The following is a 24,200-nucleotide window of genomic DNA, read 5'->3' as shown; positions in this document are numbered from 1 at the left end:
TTCCAAACTTAAAAACAGTAATTGAATTCTGTGAATTTGTCCATTTATACACATTCTATTATATTATCTCACTTTTTCTTCCTTATCTCCATTTCTAGATCTTAGATGAGTAATCCTACTCCTACCTATGTCTTAAATTTTACCCAGTTCTCTCTGCACCTCAATACTGATTGTTCTGTTACAGTCTCCCACATAATAGTATTGAGAGAGTTTTTAGTACGTTATTAATTTAGAGCTGACTAATAGTGTGGAGGAGAAAGAAAACTGAAATAATTCAAACCAAAGGATACAAAAGGCTTTTATGGTTAAGAAAATTAAGTTATAAGAGTAAAATGTATGAATTTCAATATATCCAAGTGTGATGAATGCTAAACGTACGGTAATGTGCTCCAAACTATCAGTTATCAGCCAGACAGGATCTGGAGAGTCCCAGTTAAATTAGCTGTTTCCTAGTTACATTAGTTGGAGAAGCTATATTAACCCAAAGGAGAACTAAAATGTTGAATGTTATCAACAGGGTATTAGAGGTAAAATGGAATATTGTGCTGTACCTATGTTAGCATAGTAGGCATAGCAGGGCAGAAATCTGCTCAATGCACTTTCCAAAAGATTTCAATGAAGCATGAAAAAGTGTATATGAGTAAATGGATGAGAAATGATAAAATTTGTGAAATCTAGACTGGGATAATCAAAAGATATTTTACAACGAAGAATGTTAGAATGAATCCCACAGCTCTACTGCTATGCTACTTCTGTTATAAATTTAAAGTGATTCATTTGAGCACTCAGGCAGCTTAGCAAAACTGTCTCAAAATAAAAAATTTAAAAAGAGGATGGAGTGTCTGGTGATGTAGCTCAGTAAGAAAGCCCTGGGTTCAATCCCCAGTACCTAAAAAAAAAAAAAAAAAAAATGTAAATCTGACTTATTTGTGAAAAATAAAAAGGAATAGCTAAGGGTTTTTTACATGTCAAGTGCCAGGTCAAAACCTTCAAATATGTTAATCCTTGTGGTAACTGTGCTATATTATTGTAATCAATTTACCAATGAGTTTGAATATTGTGCTTAAAAGTTTGAAGAACTATTAAAAGAATTTATGTAAGAATGTTAAACAAGTAGCAATTTCAAAAGAACACAATGACAATATTCACTAGGAAGACAATGACTAAGACCAACAGAAAGAGAGCAATTAGGTAGGGAGCCATTCCAGTGACCAGAGGCAATAATGTTCCTGACAAGTTGGGTTTTGGTAGAAAATATAGAGGAGAGAAAGAGAGAGAGCATGTTGTTTAAGGAGGCATTAGTATCGGGCTGGTGGAAAGGGAGGAGGTAAGTAGGATGACTTTCAGCTTTTATTTATTTCTCCTTCCTTCCTGTAGCTAGAATTTAAGGAGACAAATTCAATACCTACAGCACTGACATAGGGAATCATTTCTCATGATCCTACAGGAAATCTATAAAGACAAGGTCTAGACTAGGGTCCTGGGGAGGAGAAGCCATTGCAGAGACTATACTGGGGACTTGGTATTGAATGATCTTGGCAGCATTGGTAGGGTGTGAGTCTCATTGGACCACTGGGACAACAATTCAAGATGTGTTGAGGAGCAACTAAAGACCTGGACACTTTTAATGTTTCATTTGTTTCTCCTTTGATCTAGAACCAGATCTCTTATGGCCAAATAGTTCTTTCTTTAAACAATTTTCTTGAAGAATAATCTATATCTAACAACTTGAATATATTTAACATATGCTTTTAATGAACCTATGAAAGACATGCCTGTCTTCTTCAAAATGGGGCCTCATGTCTTAATGTTTTGCTTTGTTATTTGAAGTTGAGATCTATATTCTGAAAACTTTTATTTTTTTGTCTTTCTCATTTTTATTGGTACCAGGGATCGAACTCACAACTGCCTGCTTGCAAGGCAGGTGCTTATGCCACTGAACTAAATCCCCAGCCCCAATATTCTGAAAACTTTTAAAATTTAAAATAAAATATTATTGACTTTATTATTCCTCTTAGCAAATTTCAAGAACCAAATCATGTTGATACCAGAATTTTTTGCAGAACAAAAACTCTCCATTTCCTCCACCTGGCAGCTGATAACCACTACATTATTTCTCCCATCTCATGAGTCTAAATATTTTAACTAACTCCTATGGGTGTAATTATGCAATAATTGTCTTTAAGTTCCTTGTTTATTTTACTTAGCACAGTACCTACCACATTTGTTCACATGCTGTGAACATGACAGAATTTTCTTTTTAACAAGTGAATCATATTCCATTCAAATATATACCACATTTTTTTCATTCAGTTGGCAATGGCCATATCAGTGGAGTGCATAATTTTCTATAATGTGTGCATAGTGCTGCAATGAACATGAATGCACAAGTATCTCTTTAAGGTCATGACTGCACTTTTCAATTCAGTTATGTGAAAGAATGCTCTCATTAGTGAAATTCAAATGAAAATCCCAATATCACCTCCCAATGGGATGAAATAATATATAAATCAATGTATACAATACATATATGGACAACAAGCGCTAGAAAGTATTTGGAGAAAAGGAGGACTTGTCCGTAGTTGAGGTCAATGTAAAGTGGCACAGCCTCCATGGGAAACAGTAAGAAAGTATCTCTTATAATTAATAACAGAAGTACCACAAGCCAGCAATCTTGTTTCTGGAAATACAAACAAGAATTTAAAATCAGTTAGCTGTTTCTACAAATCTCTTCTAACTTATTTCTTCTCTCCATCTTATTTCTGCCCATGCCCTCAGTGCTAAGGTCTGGGTGCACATGCCTACAGTATCAAGGAAGAGGCTGGGTAAAAAAGGCTGGGAACGTGGCTGGTAGCTGATCACCAATGACCTCCGGGATCTGGAGCAGTGCATAAGGCTGGACTGAACACTCTCTGGACTCAGCACCTTGGTCCAGGCTAATGTGCTTCACATCTGACCCACCATATCTTTTCTTCATCTTCTCAAGTCCTTCGAATCTGGACCAGCTGCTATGCTGATGCCACAGCCTAATTCCACTTCTGTTACTAAATTCCTCTTTGAAGGCTTTTCTAGTTTTGGGTGGCAGCAGAGGCTTGTCTTCTTTGTTGTTTTTCTACTGTTGTACCTGCTGACTCTGTCTGGCAATGTGATTATCGTGACCATCATTCGCCTGGACCGTCACCTTCATACACCCATGTACTTCTTCTTGAGCATACTGTCAATCTCTGACACATGCTACACTGTGGTCATCATTCCTCATATGCTTTATGGTCTTCTGAATCTTCAGAAGACTATTTCCTTTCAAGACTGCGTCACCCAGCTTTTCTTCTATCTAACTTTTGGCATCAACAACTGCTTCTTGCTCATGGCCATGGGTTATGACCGCTATGTGGCCATCTGCAACCCATTAAGATATTCAGTTATCATGGGCAAGAGGGCTTGTGTTCAGTTGGCTTTGGGATCACTGGGAGTTGGCTTGAGCATGGCCATTGTCCAGGTCACATCTGTTTTTAGTCTGCCCTTTTGCCATGACTTTGTCATTCCCCACTTCTTCTGTGATGTGAGACCCCTGCTGAAACTGGCCTGTGCAAATACCACTCTCAGTGAGATCATCAACTTTGTTGTCAGTGTCTTTGTCCTTATTCTACCCATGTGTGTGGTCTTCATCTCCTACATCCTCATTATCTCCACCATCCTCAAGATTGCTTCAGCAGAGGGCAGGAAGAAGACCTTTGCCACCTGTGCCTCCCACCTCACAGTGGTCACCATCCATTATGGCTGCACGTCAATCATCTATCTTAAGCCCAAGTCTCAGAATCTCCTGGGGCAAGATAGACTTATTTCAGTGACCTACACTGTCATCACACCCCTGCTGAACCCTTTGGTGTACAGCCTGAGGAACAAAGAGGTCAAAGATGCTCTGTACAAAGCTTTGGGAAGAAAGCCAATTTCCACTTAATCAGTAAAAGTTAGGAAGGTTTCTTCTTTTAGTGTATAGATATTTATATATCTTTTAAATCTATTTTGATAATGCCTTTATGTATGAAATCACAAAGACCAGAGTGAGATTCATTGGATGTTAACCTGAAGAATTCCTTTGGTCCAGTCCCTGTTCTCTGTGCCCAGTTCCAGAGTAACTGGAAAATTATTTCCATACACTTATGAATACAGAGTGCAAATTATGCTCAGATCAGAGGCTAGACACCCATTTGCTTGAAGACCTTGATCTAATCTACTTGTTTCTTAGTTGACTATAGTTTTCCATTCTTTGCCCAACTCTTTCAAATCTAGACCTGCTTCAGTGCAAAAGTCAAACTTCATACATGCTTTTATGCACATACACGCAGCTCCACCTATGAGAACATTTTGAGTTGCAGCAATGTATTACATAGTAAGGTTTCAGTCAGTGATAGTGGATGCAATGGCGTATGCTGTACCACTTAGGTGGATGTGAGACTACTCCATCTATGTTCATACCAGTCCACTTGGTGACACTCATAATGATGAAATTGCCCAAATATATGTCTGTCGGAATGGATCTCTGTCATCAACTAAGGGGTCCATAATCATACAATTCCAGTAAGACACCAAATGCAGCAACGTTCGAAAGCTGATGAAGATCAGATTTGGAAACCATTTCAGAAAGATTTCTTTATTGTTGGTAAGGATACTGGGGTAATTTGTTTAACCATTGTGATGTGTAAGTGAGGAGATATACATATACCCTTCTATAGTAGGCTTTCTTATGCTGTTTTATTACATGTTAATATCACAACCTGGGGAAGCTTCATAAAGCTAGGATGCACATCTTTCAAATATACAGAACTGCCCTCACTGACCCAAAATGTGAGACAGCAAAAAGCATCAGTCACAGAGAATGAAGCATGGGCTGTCCATAGTCCTAAAATGTGCAGATAAGATAAGTCAGATTAAAAAGGAAACCAAGCCAAAACGTTGAACTCTTTTCACACTTTCAACACAGAACTAAATAAGGTAGTGTTCGAAAAGTTCCTTTTCTGGGACAGAGCTAAACTCTCTGAAATAGCATTATGATCAGGAGCATTTTAGCTAAAATTTTGGACAATATTTATTTCAATAGAAGTCCAAAGCTTGACTTAAAGTTTTTGCAGAAGCTCTTAAAGCTATTGTGTTTACTTTCTATAAGTTTTGTTTTAGATCCCACTAACTTTCATCATGAGTTCTAAGCAGCGTTTCATGCCTGAGCATCACAGAAAATGAAAGTGGGCATGCTGAGATAAGCAAAGATTTCTGTTTCATTTACCCATTCCACTCTAGCCTTTTATTCAGTGAGACTGTCACACCCTAAACTCACACAGTTTACTTAACATGCAGAATCCATCTGATCCAGGAACATAAACCCATGAAAGCAAGACATCACTTGTGGAAGCACCTTCAAAACTGCAGCTATTGAGACTGAGAGGAACCAGTGGAAATGAAATAGTCCTTAACTCATGATAACACATTGTCACTTGGGGGGAAAAAAGCCCGGCCTGTGAGGTCTTGCTGAGGATAGAAGATATTTTTGCCTTAGTGTCAGATTTCTAGAGAAGATAACCAGTTCATTCCTGTGCTGTTGGTCAAATCCCAGTTCAAAAATGTTTTGCATGATAGTTCTGTTTTATCTGGTTCAAAGCTGCTGAGTAAAGGTCTGATGATTAATTAAACAGCAGCTTTTTTCTGAAGACCAATTTATGGGATGTTATAATGCACACCAAAGTTGCATCATTTAGAACTTTAACACACATTTCCCCATGGCTGGAAGAAATATGGGTTGAGAACTCTCCCTGAGTTCCAATTCAGAAGCCATCCTTTCCATGGACTCCAACTTCATTCTGCCTTTTCAGGGATGTACTGTCTCCAAGGCTCTGTTTGTTTCAGGGAATTGTCTGTAAGATAAGTAGAAAGGGCTCTTCGTAGTCTGGAGCTGTCCTCTGTGTGATGGGCTGAGTTGTTTGTTTCATGTTACTGTGTCACACTTCAGCGTCTGTGTTTGTTCTATCCTTTTTCCTTCAGTCGTGCACAGAAGCAGAGACTGAGATCACTGAATAAAGTTTCTATGTTGAAATTTGGGTCTTAGAGTCTGTTTCTTGGGAATGAAAACAGGCAACATTTTCAGATCCCATTTCTAGAACAGAGAACCCAATTTTAGCATCCCATTTTGGCATCAACTGAGAATTCAATTTTAGCATCCCATTTCTAGAAAAATTGGCATAAGTAAAGAGTGAAATTTCTAGTCTTAACATATTTTAGTAAGGGTAGATAAGTGGCTTTTACATTTTAATTTTTAAAAATATTTATATTCTGTTTATTGAGTTATATTTAGTGTAAATCAGTTTAGATGGCAGTTATGTAGTGGTTTCTTCTTGGAAAATAAAAATTTGAATTTTTTACCCTTTCAATTCACAGAGGGTAATTTCAGTTTCATTGCAGCCAGGTACCTGAACTTGCAGAGAGGTTGCTGACCACTGTCAAAGTTATGTTGAAATTCACCCATCACGGGAAACACTGAAAATGGGGTTGTGACCTTCCAGTTTTCAAGAGGGGAAGTGTGTGTGTGTGGGAGGGTGCGCTATCCACTGTGTAAACAAGTGAACTTGATAGTGATTCTGGACACACTTGTACAGTGAAAGAGTTTGGGAGAGAATTTTGTGGAGGTTGATGTACCAAATGAGAATGTGGACTTGGATGTAACTACTCCACACTGGACACAAAATTTAAGTCTGGAAAACAACCCTATTCTCTGACTTCATTTAAAGACCTAGACAATCCCCAGGTATTCTCAGGTGCCTCTACCATACATAAGAAGGTTCATCTCTAGCTTCAGAAAGGTGCCTCTGCTCTCTTCATTTCCCACTTGGTGGGTAGAAGGAAGAGCAAAGCCTTTCCTGAACTCTCAGTTCCCCAGAATACTAACCAGGTAAGTCTTCTGTCTGAGTGTTCACATTTGATATATCTTGGGAAATTTCCATCCCATTGCCCACAATTAGGGAACTGTGTTTTGACTTATAGAAACCAGCACCTAATGATAGAGAACTCATGTGGGTTTGTGGTGTCCTCTTACGGGAGAGCAAAAGTTGCATTTTGCTCTGGGCTAGATCCATCAGTTAAGAATTTAGAGGTGACTCAGGAACCAAAACAGAGAACCAGGGATGGATTCTTCTAATGATGTGCAAAACTACTCCTTCTTTGGTATCAGTGGAAAATATTTTATATGTATTAAATTACAAAGGTCTCCTTGGACATAGTATATACTCTGAAGGCTACAAAATCCTCCATTTCTATCTCTGTTCTACATTCTTTCTTGAATAGGCTTTGAGTAACCATCAAGACAAGAGCAAGAAGAAAGAAATGGGCCTTAAATAAACACAGAATTTAGGTACACGAGAGACCAGTGGGAGGGAAGGACAAAGGAGTGGAGCATAAACACACTGCAGCTTCCTGGGAATGACTTCTAGGTCACTCTGTGCCTGGATAACCACAACAGAGAAACTGAGTGGGAGAGGAATAAATGACACATGTCTGAGCTGGAAGAACCTTACAGAAAACTTTTTACACACCTCTCATTTCCTTTTACAAAAAGGAAATAGAATCTCAGAGACTGGCAAGGAATTGACCACCCCCTCAACTAGTTAGTGGCAGCTTGAATCTCCCTATCTGTTCTCTGTCCATAGCCCTCCAAGGTTGGACTGAGGACAAGAGGAAAGGCAAATGTGAACTGTGACACTCAAAAATACAGAAACTCTCAGAAATGTGCTGCAAACTGATCAAGATTGGACTTTCCACCCACATTAAGTAGTTTTTAGGTCTTAACTGAATCATTTGGCTTCAGATTCATATTTGATACAAAGTTTGAATAGCTTGTTTTCCATGTTATGCTGGATCCCCTAGAGACCACTGGAGCAAGGTGTCCTGAACACATGTGCTGGCCTTTGAAGCAAGCATTCGAGTAGTAGCAGGGATCCTTTCCTATAACACCAAGGAACATCCTAGGGAGACTTCTGGCCCATTGTTTTCCAAGGCATCTCCCCTTTGCTCACCAATCCTTGTTCCATGAAACCAATGACAGGCTGTTCAATGGAAATCTGGCCATTTCTTAATTCTTTATAGTGAGTAAAGAAACACCAAAAGGAAGGATTCTGTAAAAACAGTTCATACCGGATACCTGTCTAGCAGGAGGGATAAAGCTAAACAAAAAGAAAGGCTCACATAATTTCCTTCTTGTCTCACCTCCAGTAACATTGCCTTTAAGCATGGCACTTGTAAATCTAATAGATACTACTTGTAAATTTCTCTCCCAGATATCTGTCCTCTACTAATTGTTGTGGAGCCTGAATGAACAAGAGGCTTTCTCAGCTCATTCTCTCCAAAGAACTCCTGTGGAGCTCTGAATATGTGCATCTATTCACTGGAACTTTCTGTGAGACCTCAGTTTAACCATGTTTGTGAACAGTAGGGCAAGAAGAGTGGTAGCCTGGATGGCTATTATGATTTCTATTTTAGCAGTGACGTACTATCACCCATGGTGTTAAAAGAATATCTTCTCAAATAACAATCTAGAAAGTAGAAGAGTCAGGGTCTTTTCCTGTATAATTTTGTCTCTTTCCAATGGATGACATTTAGGAAGGAAATTTAATTACATTCATTCTGTGCAATAAACTTGGGCCTTCGATGGTAACATTTAAAGTGAAACTAAACTGTTTATTTCCTTTGACAATTATTCAGTCCTAGACTGTTTTCATAAATAAATATTTTGATTATTATTATTTGCTTTTTCCAAAGTGGTTATTTAATATGTTCATAAAGATAAAACATACAAATTTAAGATATAATTTTGGGATATATTAGAGGAGTAAAATAATAATAGAATTCTTGGACTGAGCTTCATTTCCAGGACCAACTCTTTAAGGTAATAGTCAGTCAAAAGTAAGACATTTTATATAATAATGTGGGAAAAAATAATAAACATTATCAACTTCAACTGCCTCCTACCATGTGGCCTCATTTCTAATGGTCATGAGAAGGTATTTTAAATCTAAATCATCATAGTTCTTGCTTCTAGAACTAAAAAAAAAGACAAATAAATGATCCTTGAATAGTCAGAAGCACCATTTTACATAGCCTTGTATCTATTTTATTCAAATCTGCTCTCTATTGCAAAGGCTAATATTAAGGAATCTATTCATTGTTGCACTTATTCAACCAGTTTTTATTGAGCACTTAGTATTGCAAGTCACATAACAAGTTATATTTCATTTAAAGAGGCATTTCTGTAAATCGTTGACCACAGATTTTTCTATGCACTTTGAAAGCTGTGTTTAAGAAAGTAATTCCATACGCTGCTTTAAGAAAATTGCTGTTGCAAACTATTTTCAAGCAACAACATCTTTCCTTTGGGGACTTGCCACAGGATGTGGGTTCTGCCCAGTTGTTTTCATCTTCAAGAGAGATTTGAACTGTTTATCAGTTGAGAAAAATAACCAGGTATCTCCTACAAACAGAGTCACCACCAACAGAGGGATAACAAGTTCCAGCCAGATATTCTTGCTCTGATAAGCTAGAGTAGAACACAGATGCAACAGGAAACATGATTAGTATTAGCAATTGAAGTATGAGAGTCAGAGCTCCATCTTCCTTAAGAGAAGAACTCAGCATGATCCTTCATTTTTAGCATAACATGGCCTCTAGGAACAGAAAGAAAACACTCAAGAGACTAGGTTACTCAGTCTGTGTTCCTTGGAGGCCCAAGGAAGACTATTTCCTGACTATCCTCTAGTTAGTGTACTCAAGAAGAAAGTGATAAGAAAAATGACCCTTTTCTTGAAGCTGACATGACCACCATCTACAGTTTGGAGGTTAAAGGGAAACAGAGTGAAGTCAGGGGGTCACCAGTACCTTGTTCTTAATTAATCAGCCATAGTTTCTTGCACAACTACTTGGTGATATGAAGTACTGGAGCACTTATGTTACCTTCCAACTCCACTGTTTTGTGACTCTATTATTCTGAATACATAGGAATAATTTTTCTAGAATTATTGAGCTTCCAACTATGACAGAGATAAGTCATTTATGGACCAGTTTCTCAACAGTGGCTACACAAAAACACCACTAGAAAGACCCTTTAAAAGTATTGATGTCCAAATCTCACCCTAAACCAATTAGATGAGAATTTAAGGAGGTGAGACATGCATATCAGTATCTTTATATGTTCCTTAGGAGATGCCACTGGAGTCGAGGTCAAAGTTTCTATTTTACACATGGCAAACCCAGAAACAAATAACATGTTTGTCTCACATTAACAGAACTCTCAGAAAAGTTTAATTCTGACTTTCGGTCTCATGTGTTTTTGACATAATTATCAGCATTACATAGGAAAATAACATCTAATTTCTTCCTTGCAAGGCAATTATTTCAAAGATTCTCCCTGTTGTATGGAAAGTTTGAGAAGAGCAGTTTCCATATGGGCCATAAAGGCAACCTGTCTACCCATTCCACATCAAGCCTGTTTATCTTGTCCTGCAAGATACAGGCACATGGCATATTGACTGCTTATTTTCCTTTTTAGCCCTCTTAAGTTAGAATAGACTCTTCTAGCTCTTCACAATCTTTGTTCACAACCTTCCAATTTGATAAATATAAATATGTCTCCCAGGAGAAACAGATGAGTTTGAGATTAAAAAAATTTCACAGTCTCTTATATCTGTATAGTGCTTGACAGTTTACAAAGTCGTATAATAAATATTAACACACCAATCTTCACAAAAACTCCACAGTCTTAGCAGGTATTACTATCAGAATTAACAAAAAAAGGACTCTAAGACTGAGGTACAGTCTTTAGCTTTGGTCACCTCATTGCAAATCTAGTAATCTTTCTAATTTGTTGTAATTGCCCCCATTCTACAAGCTGCAAACATTCCAGGCTCAGACAGCCTCTCTTCCTTTCCCTGGTATGGACTATTACCTTTTTCCTCTACCAACTCACCTTTTAGGACAGTAATTTTGAGGGGTTGGGATGAACACTTATCACTCTCCTCCCAGTGCTTGGAGTTAAGGTAGCCAGAGCAACAATAGGTACCACTGTCATTGGCTGTCATATTCTTAATGATAATGGCATTATTGTTCTCATAATTGTACTTAAAAACTTTGCCATCCTTGTAGTACAGTGTCTTGTAGACGATCCAATTCCTCCAACCATGGCATCTGAGGTAGAGGGGCTCACCCTCTAACACCACATTGGGAGAGGTCTGAAGGAGCAGCCAGTCTAAAGAGCAGTCATAATGTTATTCATTTAGCAACAAATGAAGGGAAAGGAGAACAGTGGTATGGAATGGAAGGAAAGAGTTTACAAATAGGTGGATTATAGATAGATAGATCATTAATGTAGAGGTGATAGTATAGATTATAGGTATGTACTTAGCTAGATTATCAATAAATTATATATATGCAGGTACTCAGATATATCATCAGAAGATTGATGATAGATAGCTAGATAGATAAAGTTACAAGTAGAATATGGGTCAGAAGTCATAGGCATTAACCCAAGTCTTGACTCATAAAATAAATTAAAAGTAAACACAAAATAACACTTAGAGTCTGTCTTTTATACTAGTAAATACTCTTTCCTAAAAGTCAATATAGAGCGATAAAATCACTCATGCCTTTCTACTGAACTCATACATGGAAGCCCTGAAACCCAGAATTCCCTTCAGAACTATTACAGCTAGTTTCAGCCACTACAGGGAAAATAAACATAGAATTGTAGCTTAGGAGAATCTATTTTGCTCATAATTTATTCAAGTTTTCCAGCCCTGTGGTTAATAATACCTGGTCTAAAAACTTCTTTAAAACATATGCAGAAGTTGTATTTATTTGTATTCTTAATCTAATTTGTATTCTTAATCTAATGTTCTAATTATTGGTCAGGGACTTTGTCTCTTTGTACATATTATCCCTAGTGTCTAACACAATGCCTAAGTATTGGTAGATACTAAAAATACATTTGTGAACAATAAGTCACTGTCATTGCAATAACTGAAAAACATTGGTAAAAGAAAATTTTCAAATGGGAAGATGGTTAATTTGTGCAAACATTTTATTAGGAGGAAGCTTTAAGGACTTCTCTATAGTTTATTAGAAGGGAAGTAAAGACTGTCCTACACTGATTTAGTTCATAAATGGGATTTATGTGGAGATGTTTAAAACATTTATTTTCATTGAAGAAAAAAGTGTAACACTCACTTATCCACCCAAATGAAATCATTAGTTTGTTCATACAAGATTTACTGATTAACCCACATGTATGAATATGTTCTGCTAATTGTTGGCAGAAGTTGAGTGAAACAAACATAAGAACTGTTTTTGTGTAACAATAAATGACTTGAGGAAGGTACACAGATATGCCTCATAATTTACCTAATATTTAAATCATGACACATGGGTTATTCAGAGAAAAATCTTTAAATCAGGACTTTTGATCCTATTCCAGATACATAGCTCTGCAATATTCATAAATCCATTGTGCCATTTGACGACATAATGTACATCAGTGTCTAGGCAGAAAAGATAGAAAAAAGTAGAATATAAGAATAATATTGAGAGGTGGCCAGAATACTGAAAAAGGAGAAAAGGTGGCATAAAGAGTGGGTGTAGGAGAAGAATGAAGAAGTCTCGAATAGGAAGCCCTGAATGTTACCCTGATGCTCTCACCCTTGTAATAACCTACTTTTCTCCATCTTCCAATGGACCACTCCTCATGTGAGAGACATTCATTTCCATATCCCCAGAACTTACCCTTCAACACTTCCAGGTGAACACGATTACTCCAGTACAAATTTTGGCTGCAACATCGGTATTCCCCACTGTCTTGAGAGCTGGCATTCACAATGTTATAATTTGCAGTGTTTGTTGAAAATCTGATGCCATTGTGAGTCCACATAGTGGGACTGTCTTCAGTGAGATTGTTCTTGTTACATGTAAGAGTCACATTATCCCTTTCAAATACTCTGTACCATGGGGGGTTCAAGGAGAGCACAGATTTCTGAGTGGCTTCAAGAAAATAAAATTATAGAAAGAGAAATAAAAGTGAAACAACATCAAAAACCATGAATATATCAAGAGTCGGTACCCTTGTTCTGCTTGTATTCTATCCTGATTCCTAAGGGAAGCATTAAAGCATGAGGAATCAGGGCTGTGACCCAAAAACCTCTAACACAGGAAGACAGGATATGAATGCAGGAGATTTAAGAATGAAGTAATTTATTATGTGAATTGAGATTGCCTATTCTAATTCTCTTCTTAATTTCAATTTCAGAATCTATAAGTGAGAATTGCAACTCGTTTTCAGATACAGACTCCATCTGTTACACTCAGTCACTGCTCAGTTCAAAGGCTGGTATATAGTAAGTGTTCATTAAATATTTATCAAGTGAATAAATGTAGGAAAATGAGATGGACAAATGTATGGGACTGGCATCAACAGATGAAGCAAAAAGAAAATATGGTATTTGAACACAGTGAAGCACTACTCTGCCATAAGGAAAAATAAACTTAAAGCATTTGTAGGTAAGTGGAAACAACTTGACAGTAATATTAAGTGAAATAAATTAGACACACAAACTTAAATATTTACATATATATATATACATATATATATATATATATATAGAGAGAGAGAGAGAGAGAGAGAGAGTGAGGAAGTAAAATAGAACAAAGATAAATAGGAAATATGCAGATCTTCTATAAATGAAGGGAGAGGAAAGTAGAAGGGATACAGCAAAGGAAAAGAGGTTGGAAAAATGATGACAATAGAGCATTGCAAATGGGAAAGGGGACATAGTTGGAAGGAGTATAGAAAGAAGGAGGTTGGGTGAAAAGAGAGAAAAAAGAATCAAAATGCAAGGATTAAGATATGTTATGTAGGGCTGGAGATTTAGCTCAGCGGCATAAGCGCCTGCCTTGCAAGCACCCAGTCGTGAGTTTGATCCCCGGTACCGATAAAAAGGAAAAAGACAAAAAAGAAGAAGAAGAAGAAGAAGAAGAAGAAGAAGAAGAAGAAGAAAAAGATATGTACATACACCAACTTCAAACAACAATTGTAATCATTATATATTGCAAACACATACTAATAGAAATATGTTAATTGGGCTGGATGAAATATACCTTCCAAGATCTAAATTTTGTGACTATTTAATCATAAGTGAATATACAGTGAAAACTATATGTCAGTTTTGCAAGGAAGTGAAACAAACCAAGATTGTCAGTCTCTAACAGCTTCCAGGAGCAAAGAGATGTGGTGAAAATTTGAACAAAATCCAAGAAAGCGGCTAGATGGTGATGACACAAGAGTGCTATAGCCAAAGGAGAACTGGATTTAGATACAAAAGACTTGTGCTGGAATCTATATTTTTTGTTCTTAGACGTGTAAACTCCAGCAAGTGACTTAATCTGAATGCCAGCATTCTCAGGCATAAAATAATACAAGTAATACAGATAATACAAATAAAATAATACAAATACAAATCAAAGACCATGGAAAAGGCTAAGACATGAAGATGGGCTGTAGACATGGTTTTAGGCTTAAACAGAGGAGGAAATGACTTGAGAATTGGAAATGGCATATTAGAAGCTTTTGAACAGAGAAGAAGAGGAAATCATAAGGTTGAGATAAAAAGTGGGCTGAGCAGGGAGGGGCAGATTCATTGTCATCAGAAAATGGAAATGAGGGGATGCAGGCAAACTGTGAGGGGAGAGGAATGCCCAGAGACATGGAAATGCTGAAGGCACAAAGAGATTGGACTCACCCATTATCATCCCATCCGGAGCTGCAAAAATCCAGAGACAGTAAATTAGCATCTATCTGCCAGCCCCTAAGACTCCAGAGGATTGGGATCTGGGTTTGGCACAGAGATCCACATTCACTGAGATTTCAGGACCAAGCATCTCAGGAATCTGACCCGGTTGGACAATGCGATTCGCTTTTCCCTCTACCCTGCCATTCTTTTTAGGAATCTTGTACTCCAGCAGTTGCCAAGGTGATTGCAAGGAACTGGGCTCTCAGTCTGCTTTCCCCTTAGCTGTTGCACAATCCGGTTTCCTCTGCCTTCCAGTTATTTCTAACAGAGTCCCTAGGAAATATCCTATCATTTGAACGTGTTCTAAAAAGAGTCATCACCAAGATTGCTAAAGTTTCCATGCCTGCTTCTCCCCAGATCCCTCATGACCCATTGACGAGGATGAACCAACCCTCTACTTACAAAAGAGTAGCAGAGCTATCCAGAGCAGGGCAGATCCATACACAGCAGCAGCCATCTCCTCTTTGTGTCCAGGTGCCACTGGGCAGGATCTATAGCTTCAAAAATAAGCTTGAAACCAAAAAGGAGAAGGAAATGTTGTATGTGTCATATCTGGTTAACTCGGTTATGGTTGCACTTGTTTCTCTCTCCAGAGATAATACTCAGAGCAATCTTATTTTTATGCCTTTGTTCTCCTCTCTACCATACCTCCATATTCACACCTAAAGAGTAGGGGTGGAGGAATAGGCATAAGTCTAGACATAGCCCAAGGGTTCCCTTAAACTATCCCTGCCCAATTATCAACATGCAGCTTAGGAAACTGAGATACAGAGAAGAGCAAAATAACAATATCTTAATATATGCCAGGCACTATGCTAAATATCTCATATTTTATTCACTTCTTTCCAAACTCCTATGACTTAGATGCTATCACTGTCTACATTTTGCAGATAGGAAAATTGGATCTCAGGAAAGTTAGGGCACTGCCTGGTAAGTGGCTACCATAGGGTTCAAAGATACAAAATCCAAAACCAGAGTTTAACCCTCAACCATTATGATATACTGTTAGTATGTGTTCCAGCATGTGGTCAGTAATTGCAGAAATTCTTTTGAGGTTCATCTGAACTACCAATTATCTTGTTACTTAATTTCCTGCTGTTGTGCTCATCTACAAATCAACACAATTTCACCTGAGTGACGGGTGATCTACTATCTCACCAAATAGGAGAGATTTTGAGATTCCTCCTTTGTTGGGTTCTAATCTGACTCATGACATGGGAAAGCAGATATTAACCATCCTTTGAACAAGGATCTAGATGTTTTTACCTATTTGATAGTTCTAAGCTTTGATCTATTTTTAATTTTATAATCATCTATCATGGACACCATTTTTTCTTGCATATATATCTTCTCTTTCCCCCTGTAGGACCCCACTGACTCATTCTTGAGCTTTTTAGCACCAGGTCAGTCTTGTTGATGACACTGGAGTCAGTAATGCCTTAAATACCTATAACAAATTGCCATTTACTAACTTTTTAATGCAATACCAATTTGATATTTGCCAAAATTCTGGAGTAGGAAGGAATACCTTTCACAGCAGAAGCTACACTATGACATCAAGCCATGTTTTTCCTCAGAGACTCTTAACTAAATTAAATTAAATTAAATTAAATTAAATTAAATTGGGTCTATTGAATTAAACTCAAAGGCACTCCCCATAAAATACTATCTAAAACTTACAACTTTTTATATGATGAGAGAATGCACGGCTAAAAAGACTTGTAATAAAGTTTAAGATAAGAATGATTAGTGACCAATTTCTGCGGCATAACATGTAATGTTTTAGTGACAGATTTTGAAGACCATAGAAAGTTATTTTGAAAAATGCAAGGCATATATTTTGTTTTGGTTTGGTGTGCATATATTCATATACGTGCTTGCATGGTAAGTTTAGAGACTTAAATGCAAATACTCCTAGTGCTTAAGTGTTTGAGATTTATTTATACATTTGAGACAATAATTATATCTGGATCATGGCTTTATCATGAGATTAATGAGATAATAAGCAACTAAAATGTGTCACACAGCATCTAACATGAAAAACATGTTTAGTAAATATATCTTTTTCTATCATTGCCATTATTTATTAAATACTCTTAGAATAAATGTAAATATTGACTGGGTTGAGACAACTAGGAATCTACTTAGGATGCTTTGTGCAATAACCAGTCCCGAATGCTAGTATAATTTATCTAACCAATCTCAGTCTTCTCTGCAGTTACAAAGAAGACAGTAGGATTAGAAAACACTGGAACACAGTGTTCCAGTAAAAATGTAAAATAAAAATAGAAAACCAAATCAACCAACAACATAAACATATGACAGAACAAACCATAATCTAATTTCCAAAGGATGTAAATTCAGGGGCTGGGGATTTAGCTTAGTGGCATAAGCGCCTGCCTTGCAAGTGCATGGTTGTGAGTTTGATGTCTGGCACCTAAAAGAAAAAAAAATGAATGTAAGTTCAGATGCCTGAAGAAACAAGCCAAGAACTCAGAAGAAGCCCATAAATACTAAAACTAGACAAGAGTTCCACCCTACCCTAGCAGAACTGGTGAATGTACCAGTTTATTTCCATACATTTAAAAATTGTATATATTGACATAATGTCCTCCAAAATTTATGTCCACTATCTGGGTGGAGAGGGCTGCTTATTTCTTCTACCTAACCTGTCTACATCAAGAACAGGATGAAACCAGTATGTTTTAATGTCACTTCTTACCACAGACTTCTGAATCTGAACACCCATGTACACAATAGCATCCCCTTGCCCAAATTTTGAATTGATATTGGTTTGCAAAAGGTTTATTCTATATTACATTTTGTAGCAGTGGTAGATAAATGAAACTCAAGCAACCAAGCATAAACAACATGGCCTGTGGAATTTAAGATGTCTCTATAGCTGGATTCTGAGGGAGAAGCTTCTGGCAAAACTTTGATTTGCAGAAATGGCTGGCAGAGGAAGCATGAGAGCTCTGATCCTTGGTCTTTGTGTTCTTCTTCAAAACTGGGAAGTAGAAGGGCCAATCTGCTGGCTTCTGTCTATTTTAAATTCTATTATATCAAGGTCCATATAATATTAGATATAAAATGAGTAAAATACAAATTACCTATATGTCAAATAAATATTAGCTTTAGGTAAGTTTGAAACATGTCATCTACTTTGTTTTTCTTATTAATTCTGTATAGTTAAAAATGAGGAAACTAAATCATAAGGACTCTAAGTGCTTGTTGAATGATTTTTCATTGCTAATTGAAGACTTCATTATTGGACCCAAACTATTTGACTGAAGAGTTTGCATTGTTGAACAGTTAGAATGATAGGCAGTTATATGGCTGTATTAGCCAGTTTTCTATTGCTGGAAACACTCTACATACATAATTTAAAAGGGAAGGTGCTTAATTAGGCTAAGTTTCAGAGGTTTCAATTCATTGTCAATTGGCCCCAAGAAGGAAACAGCATGGAGGAGTAAAGCTGCTGACTTCAGGAGAGCAAAGAAACAGAGAGAGAGAGATAGAGCTAGAGAGAAAAAAGAAGGGACTATAGACAGGATTTAACCTTCAAAGACACACCTTCAGTGACTTACTCCTCCAAATGAACCCAACTTCCAAATAAGCTCATTTACCTATAAACTTATCAGTAAACTTCATTGGTGAGATGAGTACTTCATAAGTACCAGTTATCTCTCTGACCTCACCCAAAACCTTGCTGCATTGGGGATAAAGTTCTCAATACACGAATCTTTGGGAGACCCTTCATATTTATGTCACAAATTTAGATAGATGATAGATAGATCTTCATTCAGTCTATGTATTATGATTGAAGTGAATGTAGAATCATAGTACCCATGTAAAAACTCCTCGGATTTCCATAAATCCATAACTTACAAATAAGAATTCATTGATCTAGTTAGCCCAACTTCCTGTTCTATACTTTCCTTTCCTCAGTTCAGGGGATGACCTCAATCCATATACCCTTAATGTTTTTGGCACTGATAGCATATTTATTATGTATTTCATAAACATTTCTAAAAGGAAGATGGAAAACAGAAAAAGCCTTGCCTTTGTCTTATAGATTGCTAGGTCCTGGAGGGAATCAACTCTGCTTTATTCTTTTTGCCATCATGAATAAGTGCCATCATGAATGAATAAGCAAGAACACTCAATAATAAGGCTGACTGATAAATTTTCACATTAAAATCAATGGCTTCGTAAATTTTATTTCTTTTCTTGACCTGAACGGTTACCTACTTTGGTCCCAAAATATATATAAAAGAAATAAATGGAAACTCCCAGGATTCCCAAAGTTAATGCCATTCAAAAAGAAATGAAGACAAGGTTTATATAAACTGCAGCTTTAGGTGCAAGTAAAGATATTCTGCCCAAGGGAAAGAAAAATGAAACTTCAAGAAATAATCGCGAAGACAATGCTTTCTTTCTCTTTCACTTTTTTACTTTTGGGTATTAATTTATATTTGGTATGGAAGGAAGAACTGGGTGGAGTATTTCACAGGTAGCATTTGAATGAAGGCTAGCTATAAGGTATACTACCAGCAATTGATTTTGAATAACAATGCTTTCATTAAAAATTCAGTTACCATATTGCTTGGAGATTGCAGATTTATATAGTTGGAACTAATATACTAAAGACTTATAAGCAAATCCTACCAGATAAACAAGTTGAAGGCTGTTAATGCAAGCTAAGAGGTTAAAAGATTGAGGTACTTGGTAACTTTTTGATTCGATATGAAAACTCAGTAGAATTGTCACAAGCAGCTGAGCTAGTTAGAAATATTATAGGTAGTCAGGCAGGGTTAGGCCCTCAAGGAAGCTGGCACAAAGGACCAAATGTCTTGTGACCTTGGAGGAGACACACAACTCCTTCTGTGAGTCAGATCTCCAGACAGAAAGCAAAACAAGTGCAACCACACCCTTAAGTATAATCCTTAAGGATTAAATCTGGATCACCTAGAGAAGCCAGGAGTCACCATCCCAACTGCCCATAGGAAGAGTCACTGATCTATAAAGAATGCTGGCTTGCTACATGATTCACTTCCCCATTTGTCCCTGATTTGGTCAATTTTACCTAAACAATTAAACTTACTGGTTCACCATAGCTCTGTCCTGCCTCATACCCATCTGCCTTGTGAGCTCCCAGTTTTCTCCACTTTAGACCTGCCTCACTTCATAGTTTTACTCTATAAAAATCCCAAGAAAATATAGAATCTTTGGCAACTCATTTGGGACTCTCTGTCTCTCTCTCATATAGAAGCTTTCTTTTTCTCAACAAAGATTTCTGCTCTTAACCTCCATTGTTCCTAAAATTCATTCTTTGATTTTAGAGAATACAAAATCCTATCAGACATATGGTAGGTCTGATATAGGGGGACGAAACTCCTGAACTGCTATGTCCAGTGCGAGCTTATTTTCTCTAAAACTGAAGATTGGGCCTAGCCCTGTCTGACTGACTATAATAGTTCTAAGTAGCTCAGCTGCCTGTAACAGGTAGGGAATTTCATTCCCTTATATCAGAATGGGAAATATTTCCTTACTATGTTAGAATTCATAAGTATCCCCTAAATTATTACATAACAGAATATCTGTCAATATGTTCCCTAAAATTTCTCAGAGATGGCCATTGGCTTAGGGCAATCAATTTCATACCATAATCTGCTTTACAGTGTTGTGGGTGTGGGCCCCTCTATTAAATCAAGCTGTCTGTCTTCAGGATAGACAGTCACTCATAGTGTACAGATACAACTTCTGTTTGGCATCTTGTGGTTAAAGGAGGAGTCTGAGCCACAGAGACACTCAAGCAAACGGACTGTGATTTTTGCCTTATAACACCATGTTCCAGCCAAGAGACTTGAAGGGTTTTAGGTTTGTGTTCATGTTTTCAACAGATACAAATATTTAAGGAGCTGACTTTTCCTGAGAATGGGGAAAATGTATTATAAGCCTGCTGAGAAAGTGTCTCAAGGGCCATAGTGTAAGAAGAAAAACCTTCAATGTCAGAACATTATCTTTAATTTTAAAAATTAAAGATATTAAGGAGTAATCATGCATGTTTCAAAGAAATTAAGTGAAGGGTTAATTAAGTGTCCAGAGTGTGAACAGGCTCTTCAGTTTGAGCCTTAGCTGAGACTACTTATTAGCTACTTATGCCTTTATTTTTTCCGTTTTGTTTTTTTTTTTTTTTTTTTTTAGGCCACAATCTCATGACTTAGTTCAAACTGGCCTTGAATTCACTAGTAGGCCAGGCTGGCCTTGAATTTGCAGTGATCCTCCTGCCTCAGCTTCCGGAGTGCTGGGATTACGTGGGTGCACCACTGCTCCTGGTTGGCTATTCTCTTGCATGTTACCAAATCTATCCTTGCCTCAGCCTCCATATTTTTAAGACAGAGTTAGTGTAAGCATCTTCCATAAGGGTGGTACTGAAGTAATACATGAGCATTAAATGAATTAATACTGAAAGAATCTTGCCCTAGGCCGGTAAAGCCTTGGAGGCAGAACCAAAAGGCTCTATCCTGAGGTCACCTTCCCCACCCCTAGGAATTTACCTGTGGTGTGAAATGAATACCAATGGGCTAACTGTGAGTCACTAATGTTCCTTAGGCACCACCCCAAACCTAAGCTACGGGTATACCCCCAATCCATGTGTTCTTCGGAGAGAATGCCAGTCCCAGGAGACAATGCCAGACCCTGGAGGGTCAGGCGGTCTCTCCCCGCATTCTTAAAATAAAGGTCATTTATATTTCATACTTCTTATCTTTTCTGCCGCGCCAAAATTCTATCAAATATGGTGTGCTTAGAACAGAGCATGGCAGACAGGACCTGCTAAATACATTAGCTCTTACTGGTACGCTCATTATTTTGTAAGAAGCCATTGATTAGACTCTTATAAGTAACAACAAACAAACAAACAAACAAACAAACACACTCCTTCCCTGTCTTTCTGCCAGTAAGATTTACTCCCTCACATAAAACATAGGCCTGCAGAGATGCATGTGGGGAGCTGGAAGATCATTTCTAGGTGTGGCCATAGGCAGAGAAATTCTGGTTTTGCAGAGTCAGCCCTCCAGGCAAATGTAGTGTAAGTCAGGTTTATTTTATGCTTCCTGACAGAATTACACAGTTAAAAAATGGTAACAGACATTTCTTAAAGGGATCCCTTTAGGCTGTAGCAGATAAAGACAAGAGGTTTTAGCCCAGCCTGGAGTATTTGCATTTTAATAGGTAACTTGTGAAACCCTAATCTTTCAAGATCCTGGCTAAACAGGACTGTGACCCTTGTGTTTCCAGGGGCAGAAAGTGGGTATGAGTGGAAGTTGGGGAATCAGAGAGTAGCTGGGAGTTGTTCTGAGTCTTTTTCATTATGACCATCATACTCCCTGCAAGTGTTATATCTTACTGAAGGCCTTTAGGAGAAGTGTGTGTGTGTGTGTGTGTGTGTGTGTGTGTGTGTGTGTTGGGGAAGGCTTTGCTTTGTTTCAGGGACTGATGCACAAGGGTTTTCTAACAACATTAAGCAACGAAATGCCCTGTAATAACCAGGGGATCTTGGCATACTAAAAATTGTTCTGCTTCTGCACATCCTTCCGTATCCAGTTAGATATTGTGTATAGCTTAGCCTTGAACCTGACTTTGACAAATAAGTACAAAAGCACTTTTTCATACATACCAGACTTTAACAGAAACAAACTCTCAAGTATATTGAAGGAAGATTATTCTTTGCTTAGCACAGCATCCTTGAATTCTTCACTGTTTCAGAAAATCAGATCACCAATAGCTACACTTGTCCATATTTGCTTCATCTGTGTAGCACTTTCTTATCATGGACATTTTTTATTATGAATGTTTTCTCATTTTATTACTTCCTTATATGAAAACTGAGAGTTGTACTGATTTAAAAGAATATATTTTGGGGTATGTAACACAGGGAAATGGTCTAGTTTCAAGGACACAAAATTTAAACAATTTAGGAATCCCTTCTTAAATATTTAAATAAAAATTTTTGAATAAAATTTAATGTACTAGAATGGACTGCTTTTTTAGAACAAGAAAATAAATCAGCACAAATTAAAAATGATGAAAGCTGACAAATTACATGAGTATTGCAAGATCTAGAAAAAACAATTAATTTTCACTTATATATTCCACTAATGTACTTTTCTTATTCATATTTTTGATATGTACTATTTGATATCCTTTTTATCAGATAATACTCTAATATAATTTTTATAAAGAAAATATTATTATACTATAAAATATATTATACTAATATAACTTTTATAAAGAAACTAGAAATATAATTCATTCCTCCAACATCACTGATCAACATTTAATTTCTATTATTGATAGCTGGGGTGTACAGAAAATGTAATTTCTCATCCAATATTCCCCCTGCAGTCTTCTACAGGCTTGTGCCTCACAAACACAGGCACTCTGATAAATACTATTGCACTTGATTCCCATCACAAAAGGCAAAAACACTGATGTATTTGTAATTTTATATTCTGCACTACTGAGTAGATTTCTGATAGGAGGCAATTTCCCTTTTCATTGGACTTGGAAAAAAAATATAGCCTCTGATAACAATTTTGCACACACCTGACACTGAGAAATTTTTTTGTAAGATTGGTTTCTGACTCCATTTATTTCAACTTTGGTTTTCTTTTGCTTCTACCAACCTCCAGTGCCTAGCACAGAGTCTACATTCATGCTAGAGCATGACGTTTTGCCATCCACTTTGTGTCATGAAACCAAAAGAGCTAGCTCTTCAGTGTAAGAGTTTTGGTAGGACAGCTTGCAGTGTATTATTATATCTAATAGTGACTGCAAGCCACATACTTCTGTTCCACTAAACCAGGACTAAACTGATCTTTCAACAAAAGTTCTCAATTAGATCTTAAAACTGCCTAAAGGAGCTTTCTTGGTTCAGCTGGGGAAGGAAATGTGATGGAGAAAAGTGTGAATGGAACAAGACAGTAACCTTTTCTGCATAGTTAAAAAGTTGCTGTGACTTGGATAAGTAGTCCCTGAGTGCCCTGCAGTAAGAGCTTACTTCCTAACCTGTGGTGCTTTCTAGAGGTTCTAGGACCATTAAGATAGAGCCAAGTGGCAGATCCTGGAACACTGGGAACATGATGATCTTGAGGGGGCTATTAAGATTCCAGCTCTTTTTCTTTCTCTGACTTTGCTTCCTAAACACAATCACTAAAAGGATGTTTTGTAAAGTTTATAAAAATAAGATATTTGTGTTAGTCAGCTCTCTGTCATTGAAAACAAAACATTTGTCAGAAGGAACACGAAGACCAACTTTAATTCATCTTA

General features: G+C 37.2%; 2 protein-coding genes across 2 annotated transcripts; one reads left to right on the top strand and one right to left on the bottom strand.

Moving 5' to 3' along the window:
• The first annotated feature begins 3,016 nt into the window (after positions 1-3,016).
• LOC100725288 (olfactory receptor 10J4-like) lies at positions 3,017-3,958 on the top strand. Its single transcript, XM_003466547.1, has one exon. The coding sequence runs from the start codon at positions 3,017-3,019 to the stop codon at positions 3,956-3,958; it is 942 nt and encodes a 313-aa protein (XP_003466595.1).
• Positions 3,959-9,202: 5,244 nt separating this feature from the next.
• On the bottom strand, positions 9,203-15,396 carry Fcer1a (Fc epsilon receptor Ia). Its single transcript, XM_003466666.5, has 5 exons — positions 15,270-15,396; positions 14,817-14,837; positions 12,808-13,062; positions 11,000-11,278; positions 9,203-9,574 (listed from the first exon to the last, which is right to left on the bottom strand). Exons 1-5 carry the CDS (start codon positions 15,322-15,324, stop codon positions 9,390-9,392), a joined length of 795 nt encoding a protein of 264 aa, XP_003466714.2. The 5' UTR covers positions 15,325-15,396; the 3' UTR covers positions 9,203-9,389.
• Between the last annotated feature and the right edge of the window lie 8,804 nt (positions 15,397-24,200).

This window comes from Cavia porcellus, unplaced genomic scaffold, assembly GCF_034190915.1.
Source record: "Cavia porcellus strain 051 isolate PalLab524CR breed Dunkin Hartley unplaced genomic scaffold, mCavPor4.1 scaffold_7, whole genome shotgun sequence".
Classification (NCBI taxonomy): Eukaryota; Metazoa; Chordata; class Mammalia; order Rodentia; family Caviidae; genus Cavia; species Cavia porcellus.
This window is presented reverse-complemented; position numbering and strand designations above follow the sequence as displayed.

Coding starts and splice junctions, on each gene's coding strand:
- LOC100725288 (XM_003466547.1), top strand. CDS start 3,017: ATGCCACAGCCTAATTCCACTTCTGTTACTAAATTCCTCTTTGAAGGC.
- Fcer1a (XM_003466666.5), bottom strand. CDS start 15,324: ATGGCTGCTGCTGTGTATGGATCTGCCCTGCTCTGGATAGCTCTGCTA. Junction 13,063..14,816: donor TCCGGATGGGATGATAATGG/GTGAGTCCAATC, acceptor ATTTTCTTGAAG/CCACTCAGAAATCTGTGCTC. Junction 11,279..12,807: donor TCACCTGGAAGTGTTGAAGG/GTAAGTTCTGGG, acceptor ACTGCTCTTTAG/ACTGGCTGCTCCTTCAGACC.